Genomic DNA, 13,492 nt, shown 5'->3' on the forward strand with positions numbered 1-13,492 from the left:
TTCAGCTCATATACGAAAAATTTCCTGCAAAAACATACTAGACAAGTGGTCATTTAGTTTCTGCTTGAAGACCCTCAAGGAGTCAGAACCTTTCACCTCTTTAACCAAGCCATCTAACTTTTGGACAGTTCTCATTGTTAGGAAGTTTATCCTTATTTTAAACTTAAAATCTGCAACTTCCACTCATTGCTGTTAATTATGTCTTCTGGGGCCAAACAGAAAAAGTCTAAATTCTCCTTCACATATTAGTCTATCATGTAACTGAACATTAACAGTCATGCCCCTCTCAAGTCTTTTTTTCTTTTCTTTCTTTTTTTATGTTTTTTATTTTTCCAAAACATATGCAAAGATAGTTTTCAACATTCAGCCTTGCAAAACCTTGTGTTCCATATTTTTCTCCCTTCCTCCCTCCTTTCTCTCTCCCTTAGTTGTCTTTTTTCTTCAGGCTAAATGTGCTCAGAACTGATCTTTACTTAGACACCCAGCCATTCACTGAATTAGTTGTTCTTGTCAGATACTCTCGTTTATCTAGTGTCCTTCTATAACCAGATGCCCCAAAAGAAATCTAACATGAAGATAAGATTTGACAAAGAACCTGTGGAATTATCACCTTTCGATTCCTCTGAGTTAAGCCCTTCCTAATGATTGCTCTAATTTTTTGGTTACCATGGAAAAATTGGTATCTCTTCATGGCTTTCCCACTTTATATTTGTAGAATTAATTTTTTGTACATATAAAACTTTACATTTATTCTCAGCTCAATCTCTGCTAACTGAGGAGGTTTTCCCCAAGTACTTTTGGGCTCTCTTCTGTTTTTTTCTCTTTAATCTTTTAGTTGATAATCTCATTGACTTCTGTGATTTCAATTATCCAGTCTATTCAGATGACTTTCAGATTTATATATCCAATTTTAGACTTTCTTACAAGGGATAGCTCCATATCAAATTCAGATCTGGCCTCAAACTTTTAGTAACTTTGTGATCCTGGGAAAATCACTTAACCTCTGCTGGCCTCCGTTTCTTCAGCTCTAAAAGAGGGAAAATATTATCTCTCTCTTAGAATTGTCATGTATATCAAATGGAATATTATTTGTAAAACACTTAGCACAGTACCTGACTCACAGTGTACATTTATATGTCCTACCTGGGCCAGAGACCATGCTCTGGAGGTTATCTCTTTCATTTCTAGGAGCCCTGGGGCCCTATTGTTTTGATTGATTAGTGCCTCTTGTGGACCACTATTAAACTCAGCTAGCTTCAGCTAACCATCTTCCCTTGTGCTGTCCTCTTTCTCAATCTTTTGAGTTTTGGAACAATAGTCAAATCAGTACTGGTATTGTCTCTAAAATCCCTTCAATGTATTTTCTTGTGGTTTCACTCATCATCCCGATAACTTTCCAAGCTAAAATACCGCCTCCCTGTCTACCACTCTCCCTTACTTATTATCTCTCCCATTGAAATATAGGCTCCTGGTGGTTAGGGATGCTTTTTGCTTTTCTATTTGTGTCCAACCATTATCACAGTGCTTGAAGCATGGTAGCACTTACTAAATACTTCATTTACTCTTCATACATCTCAAACTAAGTGTATCCAAAACATCATCTTTCTCCTCACCTTAACAATTCTTTATTATTTTCAACATCACTATCCATTGTGAATTACCAATCCATTGCCTAATCTTATCATTTCTAGCCTCACAGCATCTCTCTCCATATTCCATTCCATCTACTCATTCATGAGACCAATACCCTGACTTCAATCCTTATCACCTCTTAATATCCTCTTAATTGTTCTTTCTTAAATCTCCAGTAGATCCTTCACATAGTTCCCAAAATAATTTTTCTAAAGCATCATCTTCCCCTTTTCCTTTCTACTTTCCATTCCCCTCCCACTTCATAAACACCTTTAGCTCCCTATTACCTCTAAGATCAAATATAGACTTCTCTTTTTGTAACTTGCATCTCTTCACAACCTGTTCCCTTCCTATTTTTCCAGTCTTCTTTTACATGCTAACTATGATTTAGGCATAAGATCATATATTTAGAGCTAGAGGAGATAAGAGATAAGGACGTACAGAAAGATTAAACAATTTCTATAGACACACACATGGGCATAAAGTGTTAGGGTCAAATTCTAATTCTGATCTTCTTAATTCTAAAACTAGTTTTCTATCCACTATGGTACTTAGCTTCCTAGCTTGTCTCAATTGCCATTACTTACAAAGTATGCTCCATCTCCCATCTCCGTGCCTTTGTAGTGGCTGATTCCCATGCTTAGTGTGCTTTTCTTTCAAGAATCCCTGATTTTCTTGAAACCTTAGCTCAAAAGCTAATTTTTTAACAGTCCTTTCTCATTTTCCCAAATTATATCAGTACCTTAAACTTTGAGGTTATATGTATATGTACTTTACATGTATTTGTATATATCCATGTCCATTAGAATGTAAGCTTCCTGAAGGCAGGGACTGTTTTGCTTTTTATTTTTATTCCCAGTGCACAGTGCCTAGTACTTAGTAAATGCTTAATAAATATTTGCTGATTGATTGAAATGAACTGTCAGATGGGACTCCTCTGTGCATTTTCCTCTGGAATTCCTCTCCTCCCCCCCTTTTTTTTTTTTGACATTGGCCTGGCCTGTCTGCTTTTTTCTCCAGCAACAAGCTTACATGCCTTACGGACTTCTCCATCCAACAAAGTGATTAAGACCCGTTATAGGATAGTGAAGAAGAATTTTCCATCTCCATTCAGTGTTCCACCTTTCAACATTCCCAGTTCAACATGGAGAGCCAGGCGGCTTGCAGCATCCAGGTAAGAGAACTGAGTACCAAACTGATGTTTTTATTCACTCATTTTTCTTCAGAATCATAACAAAGTACTATCCTGATCATCTCTAGGGAAGAGGGAAAACTGGGCCCCAGGTGCCAAAAATATTTTGACTCTGAGCAGACCATATGGGGAACTTTTTAAACTTTACAGTTCATTAGCTAGAGAATTGCTTCATTTTTCTGTTTATTTAGCAGTTTCTACACTAAATATATTTTTTTAAAAAGACTCTCATTAGTAATCCTATTAGCAGGCTAGTGGGTTGGGGGTGCTGGCGCTATTCAAGAGTGGCAATTCCCTATAGCTGATCAAGGATAGGAAGGGAGAAAAGAACTTTTACCCCTATGGAATAGTCCCTGATGAAATCATAAGAAGATTTTCCTTTGGTATTTCTATCTTTTCTCCTTCCTTACCCTTTACTTGTTCTCTCCAAAGATCACATTACAAAGAAAAATTGAAGAAACTTGGGCATAGTCATCATTTCTTGAAGTCCATATGGCCAACCATTTCTGTGATCAATTAATATAGATATTTAATGAAAATATAATCAGGTTTCTCTTCTCCATCCCTGCATCCCTCCACCCCTCTGCCGTCCCAGCCATTTCTCCATTGCTTTCAGGGGTCCATACTCTGTGTACTCTTTAAATCTTCACTCTGGTACTATTTGGAAATACTTAAAATAGAGAACAAATCCCCTCAATTGGTGCTAAAAGAAAATGAGGCAAACTGAATGTGCACCTGCCTGTCTAAATCTTAGCAGCTGAGGATTAGAGTAAAAGAATAGAAAGCCCTTTCCCACACTTTACTTTTCAAATTTATGCTGTGTGAGTGTGTGACAGAATAGTTTATAGTTAGGAGGCAAGTTAGTCTCATTAACTCTTAAAGGTCTTGTCTGGTTCTGAGGAGAACTCCAACCTTTGATTTTTGTTAGACAATTCATTGAGAATTTCTTCCTGATCTAGAGATTTCCTTTTTCTATATCATATCATAACAGGGCAGCAAATAGATTTCCCTGAGGATGCTGCTTCCATACTTGCAGGTTTTACTACAGCTTTTGTTTTAGACCAGAGCCTGAATCTTTTGAGTTTCTTTGAAGGTCTGCTGGGTGAGAGATCTCTTATTAATGGAAAATGGTGGGGGAAAGAAGTGATAATTCCTGATTGTAGAATTAGGGTCTACCACCATCATAGTCTTCTAGGTTTGCTATATGGGGAAGAAATATGAAATATGGACAAAACAAATTCACTTCCTTCCTCAGTTGTGCTATTAGCTTGGGTGAAATTTATATGTAGTATATTTGGTATGTAGTATTATGGATTTCCCTTTGTCCTTTGGTTGATAATTCGCACCCAACCTGGAAAGTTATTATTTCAAATAATTTTGATTACATTTGTATCCTGTTCTATTCAGTAACCTGGATAATGTCTATTTTGGACCAGCCATTGCTAAATTTAGACCTGGAGTAATACAACAGCTACCTCTGTGGCAATTGGGTTGATTGTAGCTTGATTTATCCAAACTGTGGATCCCAAGTCCCCTGTAAAGCAAGGGCTTTTTAGAAACATTTTGCATCAAGGACTTCTTAGGCAGTCTGGTGAAACTCATGAGCCCTTTCTCAGATTAATGGTCTTAAGTGCAGAGATTAAAATATATAGGATTACAAAGGTAATGAGTTCTATTGAAATATAGTTATCAAAATATTTGGTGGGGGTGAAGATCATGGATCCCATGTTTGGAATCCTTGGTTTAAAGAATCCTTCAGGTATCTTTTCCCTAAAAATTTGAATGTGGTCATTTGAGCCTGTGAAGTCAGTTTGTTCACTTTAGGCTTCAAAGTAATCGTTCACAAGTAGGTACTTCTAGTGTTGTAGGTAGATAGGGCAACTTTTCTTTCCCTGGCCATTGCTCATTCTTCCATCAGTAGTATTTATGCTGAGATTTAAATGGTCCAAGAACCATGACTTGTGAGCAGAACTCCTGAGTGAAAGAATCCAAAGTGGGTACTTAGGGTTTGAATAGGGGTAGAAGGGTGTAGATAGAAAGCTTCCCAAACTGCTTGTCTAATGCTAGTAAAGGATAGTCTACAAGTGATGAGTCTCAAAGGAGGTCATTGGTTCTTAGGGCTAATCTCTTTGCTGTGGGATTGTATTAAACTTCACCCTGCTGCTGACTTTTCTGGAGGCAATAGCTAGAAGTATATTTTAAATTAATTTTACTGCACTTTTTGTAATATTTTTGTTTTAAATAGATTTATAAGCAACTTGGGGGCTATTTCTACAAATTTATGAAGATAATTTTCACTCTCTCGATAAGGTTAAATTTACACCTGCTATTTCCATATTAATTCACATTGCTAAGTGGATCTAATTTTCTTCCGTTCTTCTATCTAGTGAGCATGGCCTTTCCTAATGCAATTTCCCCCTCACTAAATCACTGTGATCGGGAGTCATGATCGAGTTAAATTAACTTAAATTAATTTACTTAATAAGAGCTCCAGATCATTGTGAATGAGGTTAAGATTTATTGATTCTTACTCTCATTCCTCCCCCTTATCTCGGGTGGTGTTTCAGGGCCCCATGGCAAGTCCCTTGCCTGCCTACATATCCTTTTTACTGTAATATTTTGCCTAAAGCCCTAGAGCAGCCCCACACGCAGTATGCTTTTCTTTGGGTGTCATGTCTGTTAGCACCTGAAACTCATTTGCCTATAGGATAATCTTGATATATTGTCCCAAAGATCAGAGTAGCCACTAGAGCTTTTCATTCCTTCTTATTCTTCTTTACTTTTTACTTTACCTACCTTCTCTCTGGAAAATCCTGGGGATTGGGGCTGTGGGGATTGGGCTTGCCTGGGCCTGACTGCACCCCCTTTTCTGGGTCTTTGTTGTAGGTGTGGCAGCCAGGCGTCACTGGGCTTCATTGATAGACTGTCAGAATCAGTTGGAGAGGACTCCATGTTTGTGTGGTCATACAGAGCTGCTTTGATCTGACCCAGAGGACAGGGCCTAGAAGTGGACACTCTGCCCACTCTTGGTGGTGGGTGTGTTTTTCCTCCTTTCATTTCTTCTTCCGCTATTGATCCTGCTAATGAGGCCACATGCCTTGGAATCACTTCTCTTGTAATTTTTCTCCCTGGTCACCTAATTGTAGCTTCAGCCTAATTTCTAGTTTGGTTTCAAGGTGAAAATCATGCTGGTAGTCCTTGTGGTTAGGATAGGATCCATCCAGGAAGACAACCTTCCTATAATGGAGTCAAGTTTAGGAAGTACTGTCTCTTATGGGAATCACACTAAATCATGAACTGGTTTACCCTTTGAGTTACCCATTCCTTGAAATAATATTAATACTCCACTTTTTCATCTTCTATATTGAGTGGTCCTTTTATAATATACTTAGAGAGCAGGTAAGGTCAGCAATTTGACCACAAACACCTTTAGATTCAATTTAAGGGAGTTACATCTGATAGAAAAAATAGCTTGTATGTGTCTTATACACTCAAACTTTCACATACTTCCTAGTTAATGTTTCCTATAGCAATCAAGTTGGTAGCATGTATAATTATTATTTTTTTTTAGATTAAATTTATATGAGCAGGACCAGGAGATCATTATATACTTCAACAACAACATTATATTATGTGATCAATTCTGATGGACATGGCCCTCTCAACAATGAGATGAACTAAATCAGTTCCAATAGAGCAGTAATGAACCGAACCAGCTACACCCAGCAAAAGAACTCTGGGAGATAACTATGAACCACTACATAGAATTCCCAATCCCTCTATTTTTGTCTGCCTGCATTTTGGATTTCCTTCACAGGCTAATTGTACACTATTTCAAAGTCTGATTCTTTTTGTGCAGCAAAATAACTATATGGATATGTATACATATATTGTTTTTAACATACTTTAACATATTTAACATGTATTGGTCTACCTGCCATCTGGGGGAAGGGAAAAATTGGAACAAAAGGTTTTGCAGCTGTCAATGCTGAAAAATTACCCATGCATATATCTTGTAAATAAAAAGCTATAATAATAATAAAAGAGAAGCAGAAAAGGGTAAAAAGGAAAAAAAATAAATTTATATTGATATATTTTGTATTTTTTTATATTGCCATAGTATATGTCTCACTTCCCCCTTTCAGAGAACTATGCCATATATCAAATGGTATTTTTTAAGATTAAAAAAAAAATAAAAGAGGAAAAAAATGAGCATAACTGATCAATACATAACAAAAAACTCAAAAATATTGGCATCGTGAATACATTTGTGGACCTCTCACCTTAGCAAATGGATAGAGTAAGATTGTCTTTTCATAGTCTTCTTTTGAGTTAGCACACTTAATTTTAATATGATTGAGACTGTGGAAATAAGTTATGGAAACATAGAATATCAGAGTTTGAAAGGATTTCAGTGGTCTTTTAGTTCAGCCTCTCTTTGAATAGATATCCTTTCTAAAACATACCTGATAAGTAGTTATCTAGTCTTCATGTGAAAGTTTCCAGTAATAGGAAGCTTAGTTGTATGCATTTTAAGACAACAACAATAACAACAATACCCAAATTATTAAATGATTTATCTATGTCCTCTAAAATCACTGTTGCTTTCAAATATCTGTCCCTCACTGCCCATTACTTAAAAGGAAAAAAAACAACAACAACAACACATTGGCCACATCTGGCAACATGCCTTCTTGTCCATACCTCTGCAAAGAGGAGGGAAATATGTTTCACTGTCAGAACTCTGGAGTTAAGATTCTTTCATTGAACTGACCAGATTTCTGTATCAAGTCATGAATCTTTCCATGTTTCCCTGAATTCATTATGAGTCACTTTGAATCCACTTTGAAAATGGATATTTTGACGTGATCCTTAAGAGAGAATTTAAGTATAAAATGCTTCTGATTTAAAAAAAAAAAAAAAACAGTAAAGCTAAAATTACTAATTTTCTCTAAACATATTGCTTTAAGTGACTTGAATGCAATTTTCATTTCTACGTAATTTCTGAGTACATTGTGGCAAATTCATCTCCAAGACTAAAGGAGGAGGACTTTTTGGTCTGTCCTTCATATGGAGTGAGAGGCCAAGAGAAAGCTTAGTATGATCCTTAATTGAGTTTGGTTTTTATTATGAGGTTAAGAGACAGTGTAGTGTTATAGAATGAATGCTAGATTGGGAACCAGGAAAACTGATTATTAACTTTGCTCTTAAATGGCAGTATGACCTTAACTAATCTACTTTCCCTTATAGAGCTAAGTTTACTCCTCTAAAAAGTTAGGAGTTGTACAGAAAGTTTATTAAACGATTTCTAATTATTGTTCAGTGTTTTCTTCAATAGGTTGCAATTATCTGAATCTCATAAATATGACCACCAATGTCACATGCAACACATCTCTATACCTCTTCAAATGAGCTTGATAGTGAGGAAAAAGTGAATTTGAATTGTTGATCAGGCTATATTATAAAATACTTGAAAAAGAATGTTGTTATATTACTTTGAAACATATGCCAGAATTCAAATATTTCAACAAAATGCTACATAGTAGATGACCTTGAAGACCTGCTTTAATTAAAATGAGAAACCCTATTTGTTATGATCCAACTGAATTTAACATCAAACATGATTTACCTATGCTCTTCTGAGGCTGGCAACTTTCCAAGCAGTAGCACCTTCCTTCTAGGGAAAGATTAAGAAGAAAAACAAAATAATTTTCTTGTGTTTCCTTAGGTTCTTTGTTGCTACATTCAGCTTTGAGCCTTGTATTCTCTTTGCTTAAAAACTGATATAGAATCATATAATGTCAAGAGTTGGAAGTAAGTCTCAGTGATTGACTAATACAAACTGTATCTGAAGAAGATTCTTCTTTATAGCAGTCTCTGTTTTTAGACCCACTTGGTAAAGAGGGGAAAGGAATAAACATTTATGGAGTACTTAGCATATGCCAAGCATTGTCCTAAGTCCTTTATAATTATTATCTCCCCCTTTACAGTTGAGGAAACTGAGGCAAATTGGTATATGACTATCCCAGGGTCACCCAGCTAGCTAGTCAGTGGTTGAGGTTGAATTTGAACTCAGGTCTTCATTTCAGGCTCATGCTGTATCCATTGTTCTACCTAGCTACTAGTAGAAATTCATTATCTACCTTAGGAGACAACCCATTTTGCTTTGAGACAACTTTGTTTATTAATACATTTTCCTTATTTTAAGCCTAAATCATCTTTTTGAAGCTTCTACTTATTGTTTTTCTCCCCCCTGGGATCAAGCAGAAAAAGTCTTAATCTCTTTTCTTTATGACAGCCCTTAAGATACTTGAAAATTCTTATGTCTCTTATAAGTTTTATGTACTCTAGATTAAATTTTTGAATTTTTTACCTAATCATTATTTGGAATACTGTGCTTAGCTATTTGCTATTCCAACTAATTGTAATGTTTTTCCTAAAATTTGACTCCCACAACTGAACACAATATTCCAGATGAGGTCCAATACTATAGTGCAGCTTTAGTTTTGACTAGCTGTTTTTGGCTACCATGTCACACTGTTGACTCATGCAACTTTTAATCTTCTAAAACTCCCCAAAATTTTTTTTTCAAGTGAGTTGCTGTTTAAACATCCTTGTACATAATAAATTAATTTTTGAACCTAAGTATGACTTTGTTTTTCTAGTTGTTAAATTTCATCTTGTTGATTTGGCCCAGTGTTTTAATTTATCAAGATTTTTTGAACTCATGAGAGTGCTGTCTAGTATATTAGCCATTCTTGTTACCATTGCATCATCTGAAAATTTGATGTGTGCCATCTTTACCTTTATTCAAATTATTTACAACTTTTTTGGATAGGAAAGGGGTACTTACTGGGAGAGTATAGGAAGATAGTGAATGATAGTGATGGCAAAATTAAAAAAAAATTTATCTGTGAAACATTTAAAAAATACTTCAAAAGGGGATGGATAAGTAGGCCATGATTCATTCTATCATATACTTTTTTAAAAAGTGCAAATAATAGAAGTTCACAGTTTCATCTATACTTCTCTTTTCTGTTGTTCTTCTTATACTGAAATGTTCATATTGGTTACATTCATATGTAATTAATGTATAATGAAGAAAAGAATAAGAAACAAAATGTAATAGCTTGTATATTGTATGTTATAATAGCTAAAAGTAGTACATTGTGCTGGGCCTGAGTCAGAAAGACTTGAGTTAAAATTTGGCCTAAGATAACTAACTGAATGACTTAGCACAAGTTGCTTAATCTATGTTTGCCTCAATTTCCTCATCTATAAAATGGGGATAACTATAGCACCTAATTCATAGGGTTGTTGTGAAGATCAGTGAGGTAATATTTGTAAAGTACCCTGGTACAGTGTTTGGTACATAAATATTAATAATTATTATTATCATTATTCCTCTCCTATATTCATAATAATATTCTGAATTTTATTATTGTTATTTATATGCTTGTGTTAATTTTTTCTCTTAGGCTGTGGGCTTCTTCAGGGCAGAAACTATATTCTTTTTCAAATATGTATCATGCCCACAATGGGCATGTTTATTCAGTTAAACTAATCATTTGTTAAATTGGATAAATCACATAAAGAGCTTTTAGCCATAAAGTTTATATGTTAAGTTATTATTATTATCATTATTATTACCTAGAATGAGTTGTATTCCCACCAGCAGTTTTAATAGTACGTTTATCTTCCCTCATAGCTCTTTCAACGTTCTGTCTTTTATAATGCTTGCTAGTTTTCTGGATGGGAGGTGAAATGTCAGCATTGTTTTAGTATGTGTGTGGGTATTTATATTTAATATTTAATTTGTAACAATTTTATATGTTTGCATTTTGCATTGTTTTTCTTTTGAAAACTGCTTATATCCTTTGACCACTTATTTATTCAGCAGTGGATCTTGGTCATAATATATTTGTTTCAAATATGTATAATTTTGATTTTCAAAGTTTTGTCAGACATTTATTAATTTTTCCTTTCTAATTATAATTTCTTTTCTACTTTGCTTCAATTTGCTTATGCAAAAGCTCTTATTTCATAAAATCATCTATCTTTTTTATTTCTTTTATCCTTTGTTTGGTTATAAGCTTTCCTCATGATCTTAAAGATATCATTTCTCCTCTTTAAAAAAAAAAATTGATCTTTTATATTAAGGCTTCTGTTGCCTATCCATTTAGACCTTTTCGGGGGGGGGGGGGTGGTATATGGTGTAAGATTTTGGTGCAAACCCAATTTCTGCCAAACCTTTTTTCTAGTTTTCATGCAATTCTTATCAAATGAGCAGTCCTTTTTCAAATGCCTTATTTATCCAACTGAAATGATTATGAATCTTTCCACTAGTTTTTCTTTGTAAGCCAAGGCTCCCTAAAGCAGAGTGAGTATAGGACTTATTCTTCTCATTAATCAACAAAGCCAAGTTGGGGAAGTAAAAAAAAAAAAAAAAAAATGGATGAGGATTTCTTCAGGCATAGTCTTCAGGCTAAAACAAAGGAATGGATTGATATGTAATCCATCCTCTCCTCTCCCCCAGCCAAAGAAAGGGGGAGTGACACCTTTAATCTTCTCACTTGTCAGATTGTCTTTTGATTGGTTCATTCTCTACTTTAGAGACTCTTAAGATGTCAATTTTGCATTCAGATCTGCAGTGATACTGAGATTTTGCATGGTTTGTGGGAAGTTTTTCAAACTACCAGGAATAAGAAAAACACACTGTTACACGAACAGCTTGTGAATATCCATGTTAGTCTTTTTAACTCTGTATAAGAAGATAATTCTGATCCTTTCCCTTCAGAACACTAAGATGAATTCTGTCCTGTGAGTCACTAAGTTGTAATGAGGTTGGGCAGAGGGGAGGAAACTTTGGAGTAAGAGAAACCTAAACCTCAAAATCATTAGCACCATTGATATTCTGGAATTTGGTTGAAAATGAGAGAGAGGGGGGGAGGGAGGGAGAGAGGGGGGAGGGAGGGGAACGAACACACGCACACACACACATTTCATGTACATGCACACAATTATCCATATATACACACCTGTGCTATTTCCTTTTCCCATGTTGCTAGTTTCTCTCTTGACATACTCATAGATCATCATCCCTTTTAGAAGACACTTTTTCCTCATCTCTGCTTGTTAAAATTCTTTTACTTCTTCCATGCCTTCCCTCTCATTCCCTTTGTTCCCCCCCCCAGCATATACATGCTCATGATACACATAGGCCCACATACACACACATACACACACACACACAAAACTGAAAGTGAATCTTACGTTCTCAATTTTTTCCTAAAGCATTTTGGATCTCTTGTTTGATATTCTACATTGGATCATACTTTTTATGCTTCTTATGCTTTACCACTTCTTAGATTGTCAGCTCTGTTAGTTTTTATTTTTCATCTTTATAGTTCTTTTACCCTACACAGGCTTTGCATTATCTGCTTAATATTTGTTGTTTTCAGTACTCTTAAATAGGCTAGAAAAGTGCAAAACTATTTAGCTCATTTTTGGTGCTGAAAAACCCTGCATCTATTGACAGGCCTGCTCTGGTAAGATTGCCATTGCTAAGGGAACAAAATAGTTAATAGAATACTATATATGACCTTTGATCAAATCTGGATAGCCTTAAGCCCTTTAAGGCCAGTGGCTAGGGAGAAACTTTTGTCTTATCTCTTTTGAGTAGAAAAAATTTAGGAGATTTACTAGGACAAATACCAGAGCAGCTTACTAACAGAGGGGGAAAAGCCATCCACATTACCATAGGAATCCCTTGAATATCTGGGTTACTTAGAAAACTGCTTAAGCCAGCTCTCTTAAGACTTGGCAAGGCTTCTGGGCCTTTGCTAATATGGAACACATTAGGAGCTAGTTTGTAGCCTGTCTTCCCAAGAGAAGTTGAGAATCCAATTTATGATTCTTTAGATCCTTTGAATGTATTTTTATCTAATTCCAGTACAAGCTCATTTCAGCCTAAATGGTATGTTTTGGGATAATGTGTTGCAAACAGAAGGTGACATTAAATCCACAGCTTATGCGGATAGTGTTCAGATTTGGAGTGATAAGAATACTTAAATCCCATTACTAACGTTTGTCTGGACAGTATATGAATAGAGGGAAATGATACTGCATCTGCAGTAAAGACAATGACTCCAGAAATATCAGTGAAGAGGATCAGCTGGAAGTGAATCAATTAGAGCACATTATTTTCTATTTACCAGTCAACACAGTTCCATATTTAGTCAAACAAATGGCTTGTTGAAGCTAGCTGAGAGGTAGCATCTAGTTTCCCATGGCAGCTTGTCAGCAAATGTCTCTGAGATAGACTGGCTTCATTTGTGTGACTTGCCATTGACTTAAAACCTATGTTCTCGTCTGGATAAAACCTTCAGATTTTGCTAGGGGCTTTATCAGGAGAATATTTGTTTTACCTCAACAGGAAGAAGAGATAAGAAAGTAGAAGACATTGCTCAATTGCCCCTTCTTTTCTTCTTTTTCTTCCCTTCCTCCTAGGGGTGACAGCCCTTTTTGTTTTTTGTTTTTGTTTTTGTTTTTTTGTTTGTTTGTTTTTTGTTTTGTTTTAGAAACAGTATCATCACACTACATTTTATTACTCACTTGTCACATTAGAGGAACTTGAGCATTGAAGCACTAAAGTTAGGGGAAGACCAT

The 13,492-nt window shown here is 35.5% G+C and overlaps 1 protein-coding gene across 2 annotated transcripts in view; it reads left to right on the top strand.

The window, feature by feature from the left end:
* The window catches only part of ZC3H3 (zinc finger CCCH-type containing 3), a 509,307-nt gene that overhangs the window by 231,526 nt on the left and 264,289 nt on the right, over positions 1-13,492 (top strand). For both annotated transcript variants that reach the window (XM_074263935.1, XM_074263942.1), the window contains exon 4: positions 2,653-2,806. In XM_074263935.1, coding sequence (XP_074120036.1) covers positions 2,653-2,806 — 154 coding nt within the window. The remainder of the gene's footprint in view (positions 1-2,652; positions 2,807-13,492) is intronic.

This window comes from Sminthopsis crassicaudata, chromosome 1, assembly GCF_048593235.1.
Source record: "Sminthopsis crassicaudata isolate SCR6 chromosome 1, ASM4859323v1, whole genome shotgun sequence".
Classification (NCBI taxonomy): domain Eukaryota; kingdom Metazoa; phylum Chordata; class Mammalia; order Dasyuromorphia; family Dasyuridae; genus Sminthopsis; species Sminthopsis crassicaudata.